Below are 6,245 nucleotides of genomic sequence, written 5' to 3'. Positions count from 1 at the left end.
CTATCTGTATTTATTCCACCTAAAGCAATGCATTTGGTTTGAAGTGTCAAGAGACTCCCTTTGGGATTACAAGCCTGGTACATTATCAATTTGTTAAACTGACAAACTCATAAGCTTGCAGCATCCAGCAGGCACAACTGAACATTGCAAGATGGAGGTTCCTAGGGTTGTCTGGGACTAAGATATTGGCTAGTCATTCGGTTGCAAGTAGCTGCGAGGAACTTACATACCAGAGGCTGTGTGTGAACAGCCCAGGAGTGGGGGTTCTCACAGCAGAGCAGGGTAAGGCTGGCTCCCAGAGTCGAGGGTTAGAGTGACCTAGCAGATCACCTGCCCAGGTACCAGAGGGGAATATCACAATTTGGCTACTAATCTTGTGCTCAGTTTAACCTACCATTATTACTGGGCTCTGAGAATAATAAATCTGTATTATAGATGGGGCTGCTAGCATGTTAAGGTTGTTCCTGCCCACTTCCCATTACAGACCCAGTTTTCAGTTGCTTGTAACTTTGTGCACATGTACGTATCTCCAAAAATTCACAACATCCCAGAAAAGCCTGGAGACCTGTTTTAGCAGGAATCTTTTGCAACAGACCTATTATAGTTAGGAACAATCAGTTTTGCTACAAACTCAGTACAAGAACTGTATCATACTACTAGCTGGCTGCCAAAGCACTTTACAAATTAAATGCTACAATTTTACTTCTGGGAAAAAGAGCATAAAGTGACTCACTTTGAATGCAGCAAAGTCACTGAGAGCGTAAAATAAGCCAATCACCACAAATTACCAGACCAAATCATTTTCAGTTATGTTTACTTATGTAGAGGGGAATCAAATAATTTTCTCTACCATTTTGTCAATGTTTTGCTGATAGAAACTATTTACAAAGGGAGTCACATCAAACTTTTACCCTTTGGTGTAGAAGTTATTTTAAGGAGTCTGTAAGCAGGAGTTAAAATGTATTTTGTTAATGGGATAACACACCATTTGATGCTAACATTGATAATGTAACTTCCCATAGAAATGTTTAAGGTTGAAACTCCCTCAACCTAGAATTAGTTGTTACAGGAAATATCCCACCTATTTATGAAGAACCCACAAACTGAAACAGTGAAGTTTCCTCAACAAGAGCACCAGTGGATACGGTTACACTATATTCTATAAGCTTTTCATTATGAGTTTAGTTCTGTGTATTTATGCACCATAAATTACACAATATTGAGTTGCTATACAGTATATTTTCAACACCCACATTTGCTGGAGCTAACACTGGTTCTGCTATACTTGAGAAAAAACAAAGTGCTTTACATGAAAGCATGACGTAGTAGTAGGCAAGTTATCGGGCATAGAAACACTCCAGATATCACAACACCTTTACTTAAAACTAAAGCCCACTATTTAACTAATACCAGATTAGTTAATAAGAGTAAGTGTAGCACTAGTAAATGACTGTTAGCTCTTACAAAGCTAGAAAGACTTTCAGTCTCTGCTCAAAATCAGGGCCAAAATTTCATGTATGTGTTTAATACCCCCATGTGTGAATGAGTGATTTTCATTGATTTTTTTATTAGTAAACTGTAAAAATCCAGTGAAGTGTTTTCCTCTTAATTCAGTACTGTTGATGCAATCTACAGATTGAAAAGAAGAAACAGCAGAGAACTGAGAATATGTTCAGTTCTCCCAGTCCCTTCTGTTCCCACTAAGGAAACAATTCAAATGTCAAACAGCAGGACTTACTCTTGGCTTTTTCCTTAAAAGATTAGTGTAAGCAACATTATTAAAGTTGGCATAATCTAGAGGAAAAAAAGCTTCTACTAAGCATTGCATAAGAACACAAGCCATTCAACTGTTTATAGCCAGAGGAACCAGACTCTGCTCAAGAGACCGAAGGAGTTATAGTAATAACATCCTTAAACATACCAAGGAAGTTCCATAATAAACGGAGAATAGTCTAGATAAGTGTTACAACCTTACTTTGCATAATTCTGACTTGTTGAAAGTAAGATCAACATCAGAAATTAGTAGCTAAACCTCCACACGCCCCTCCATGAAACAAGTTTTTTTATTGCATGAAGATTGGGTAAAATGTACTAGAGTTTCACAGTTAGCAAAGACCATCAGGTAATGTGCAACAAAAAACTTTATTAGCATTCACAGACTGTTCAGCAGTTACTGCAACTTGTATTTAACTTACAATATTAAGACATTAAAGGGCTACAGTGCAAAAACAAATGCTATTGGCAATCATGTAAAGCATGGTCCACAATAACTAACAGCCACCCCTCAGACGCAGCACAAGATGGAGGGTGGATTCCTTCTGGATGTTGTAGTCAGACAGGGTACGGCCATCTTCCAGCTGCTTGCCTGCAAAGATCAGCCTCTGCTGGTCGGGTGGGATGCCTTCTTTGTCCTGGATCTTAGCCTTGACATTCTCAATAGTGTCACTGGGCTCAACCTCTAGGGTGATGGTCTTGCCAGTCAGGGTCTTCACAAAGATCTGCATACCACCTCTCAGACGCAGCACAAGATGGAGGGTGGATTCCTTCTGGATGTTGTAGTCAGACAGGGTACGGCCATCTTCCAGCTGCTTGCCTGCAAAGATCAGCCTCTGCTGGTCAGGTGGGATGCCTTCTTTGTCCTGGATCTTAGCCTTGACATTCTCAATAGTGTCACTGGGCTCAACCTCTAGGGTGATGGTCTTGCCAGTCAGGGTCTTCACAAAGATCTGCATACCACCTCTCAGACGCAGCACAAGATGGAGGGTGGATTCCTTCTGGATGTTGTAGTCAGACAGGGTACGGCCATCTTCCAGCTGCTTGCCTGCAAAGATCAGCCTCTGCTGGTCGGGTGGGATGCCTTCTTTGTCCTGGATCTTAGCCTTGACATTCTCAATAGTGTCACTGGGCTCAACCTCTAGGGTGATGGTCTTGCCGGTCAGGGTCTTCACAAAGATCTGCATACCACCTCTCAGACGCAGCACAAGATGGAGGGTGGATTCCTTCTGGATGTTGTAGTCAGACAGGGTACGGCCATCTTCCAGCTGCTTGCCTGCAAAGATCAGCCTCTGCTGGTCGGGTGGGATGCCTTCTTTGTCCTGGATCTTAGCCTTGACATTCTCAATAGTGTCACTGGGCTCAACCTCTAGGGTGATGGTCTTGCCAGTCAGGGTCTTCACAAAGATCTGCATACCACCTCTCAGACGCAGCACAAGATGGAGGGTGGATTCCTTCTGGATGTTGTAGTCAGACAGGGTACGGCCATCTTCCAGCTGCTTGCCTGCAAAGATCAGCCTCTGCTGGTCGGGTGGGATGCCTTCTTTGTCCTGGATCTTAGCCTTGACATTCTCAATAGTGTCACTGGGCTCAACCTCTAGGGTGATGGTCTTGCCGGTCAGGGTCTTCACAAAGATCTGCATACCACCTCTCAGACGCAGCACAAGATGGAGGGTGGATTCCTTCTGGATGTTGTAGTCAGACAGGGTACGGCCATCTTCCAGCTGCTTGCCTGCAAAGATCAGCCTCTGCTGGTCGGGTGGGATGCCTTCTTTGTCCTGGATCTTAGCCTTGACATTCTCAATAGTGTCACTGGGCTCAACCTCTAGGGTGATGGTCTTGCCAGTCAGGGTCTTCACAAAGATCTGCATACCACCTCTCAGACGCAGCACAAGATGGAGGGTGGATTCCTTCTGGATGTTGTAGTCAGACAGGGTACGGCCATCTTCCAGCTGCTTGCCTGCAAAGATCAGCCTCTGCTGGTCGGGTGGGATGCCTTCTTTGTCCTGGATCTTAGCCTTGACATTCTCAATAGTGTCACTGGGCTCAACCTCTAGGGTGATGGTCTTGCCAGTCAAGGTCTTCACAAAGATCTGCATATTGAACTATACAGAAAGAGGTATCAGAAAGAGTTCTAACTTCCCATATTGATTAAACTTGCTACAGAACACAAGTCATCCCATAACACAGAGCCTTAAGCTTCACATCAACATTTCAGTTTAGAAAACTAAAGCTCAGTAATCAGTAAAATCAGAATACTGAGAACTCTTCCCTGGTCTCTATATTTAGATAAAGAAAATGTTTTGGTGAGACATTTCCATAACTGGTTCCCTGGACCCTAACCAGCCCCTATGTTGCTGGCTTAAGAACATGTCTGTCTCCTGTCCACAAGGGGTGGTATCAGACGTTAGCAAGTTCAAGCCCTTTCCCCGGCAGCCGGGAACCCAGCTCTTCCCTTTCGCGGCTTCACCAGCGCTCCCGTCCTCAGGGGAGGGAACGCCGCGCCACCCACCCGCGCTCTTCAGCGCCTTTACTTACCCGAGCGCTCACTCGGTCGCCCCCATCCCGGTCTCCGCGACCCTTCTGGGCGACACACGCGGGTTACCGGAGCTTGGGACCGCCCCGCTTCCCTCCCCAGTCACAATGAGCGCCCGTGACTCAGCACTCTTCACTTCCGGGAAGGCAACGCAATGGCGGCCCGCCGCCTCCGCTATCTTAGACCGGGCCCCCTTCCCGCACAGACGCGGAGAGGGGCAAAACCCAGAGGCTGTGCCTCCAACTCCCCTAAGCGGCTCTGTGCCGTCCCCACACTAATCGCCCCTACTCTCCCGAGCGAGTGGCCTCCCCACTTTCCCCTTCACACTGCCCTGTGTCGCTTCTTACCGTTAACCTCCCGCGGCTTGGACACTTACGTGGAAGGCTATAAAATCAGCCTGTCAACGCCGAGACCGCTCAACTATAACAACACTGTCCGCTTGTGAACTACGCAGCTCTCTGCGCACCGGCTCCTATTTATAAGACTGGGGACGCCAGACGCCCCACCCATTCACGCACAGATAGTGTCAGTCCGCTGCAGAAAATAGTCCCAAGCAATGGCCCTGCACCAAAGGAGGGATACAGACCCTTCCCCGTCACAAATCCTTTCCTGAAGTCTCAGGGTATGTCTGTTCCTCCCTGTGAGAAATCCACAGCTCTCCCTCCGAATAATCGAAATCTCTCAGGCGCGGAAGGATATCGGGGTACGGTGAGAAAGCTACCAGATAGCTCTGGAAGCTTCGTAGACTGAGAGGACGGTAGGCGGGGTTATGCCAGGTGTCGGCGTTGATTGGTGCAGAGGAAGAGAGACGGGCCATTGATTGGTTCACAGAGTCAGGCGGGCGAGGCCACGAAGAAAGCTCTGGAACCAGGACGGGGAGAGAGGGGTGATTCTCGTCGCTGATTGGTACAGGGTGAGGTAAGCCTTGTTGCTAAGGGGTGCCGCCTCAGAGAAGCAGATTCCGGGCGGGGGAAGAGAAGGGGTGTTGCGCGCGCGGGAGCGCGCGGAAAACAGTGGTCTGCAGTGGTGGGGGAGGGGCACCGAGGGCCTTCATGGGGGTGGGCCCTCACGGGGAGGCTGGGGCCCAACAAGGCCAATGGCCTGTGGGTAGCGATGGCTTTCCTCCCCTCCCCTCCCCTGGCAGCCAGGATGGGGGAGGGCTTGGGCTTTGGAAGGGGGAACCCCCCCCCCCCCATACACTATCATACGGCTGCCCTGAGCAGGGGCCCGGAAACCATTCATGCCAACTGCTCTGGCCCCTGGCCACCTTTCTCGAGCTGGAGTGATGAGCACCAAGGCGTGTGGTGCTGAGACACTGGGCCGGTGTCATGTCCAGTGGGATGTGTCAGCCCGTCAGTTAAACTGGCTCTAAGGGGCTGCTGTGTGGACGCACCTGGGTCTGTTAAAACTGGGCTTGGTTTATTATTTTAACTCAAATAACCTGCCCTTAGACCCAAATGAGAGTGGGGAACTCAATGGGTTTGCACTCCTGTAAGTTAAACCGGTGCAACTTCTGCATGTAAGTAAGGCCTGGCACTTCTGAGTAGTGAAGAGCCAAGCTGCTCCTTCTCTTGGACCTGATTCATAGAATCATAGAATCATAGAATATCAGGGTTGGAAGGGACCCCAGAAGGTCATCTAGTCCAACCCCCTGCTCGAAGCAGGACCAATTCCCAGTTAAATCATCCCAGCCAGGGCTTTGTCAAGCCTGACCTTAAAAACCTCTAAGGAAGGAGATTCTACCACCTCCCTAGGTAACGCATTCCAGTGTTTCACCACCCTCTTAGTGAAAAAGTTTTTCCTAATATCCAATCTAAACCTCCCCCACTGCAACTTGAGACCATTACTCCTCGTTCTGTCATCTGCTACCATTGAGAACAGTCTAGAGCCATCCTCTTTGGAACCCCCTTTCAGGTAGTTGAAAGCAGTTATCAAA

The 6,245-nt window shown here is 48.0% G+C and overlaps 1 protein-coding gene across 2 annotated transcripts; it reads right to left on the bottom strand.

Annotated features, from left to right (window-relative positions):
• Positions 1-2,123: 2,123 nt before the first annotated feature.
• UBB (ubiquitin B) lies at positions 2,124-4,791 on the bottom strand. 2 transcript variants are annotated; one of them, XM_073315447.1, is made up of 2 exons: positions 4,686-4,791; positions 2,124-3,878 (listed from the first exon to the last, which is right to left on the bottom strand). In XM_073315447.1, the coding sequence occupies exon 2, from the start codon at positions 3,870-3,872 to the stop codon at positions 2,271-2,273; it is 1,602 nt and encodes a 533-aa protein (XP_073171548.1). In that variant the 5' UTR covers positions 3,873-3,878; positions 4,686-4,791; the 3' UTR covers positions 2,124-2,270. The 2 variants fall into 2 exon arrangements, with proteins under 2 accessions (XP_073171548.1, XP_073171549.1); XM_073315448.1 differs by having other exon boundaries at positions 4,657-4,769.
• Between the last annotated feature and the right edge of the window lie 1,454 nt (positions 4,792-6,245).

Source organism: Lepidochelys kempii, chromosome 17, assembly GCF_965140265.1.
Source record: "Lepidochelys kempii isolate rLepKem1 chromosome 17, rLepKem1.hap2, whole genome shotgun sequence".
NCBI lineage: Eukaryota > Metazoa > Chordata > Testudines > Cheloniidae > Lepidochelys > Lepidochelys kempii.
Note: the sequence above shows the minus strand (reverse complement) of the source record. Positions and strands in the feature narration are given on the sequence as shown.

What these genes read in the sequence shown, in the direction of transcription:
- UBB (XM_073315447.1), bottom strand. Translation starts at nt 3,872, where the DNA reads ATGCAGATCTTTGTGAAGACCTTGACTGGCAAGACCATCACCCTAGAG.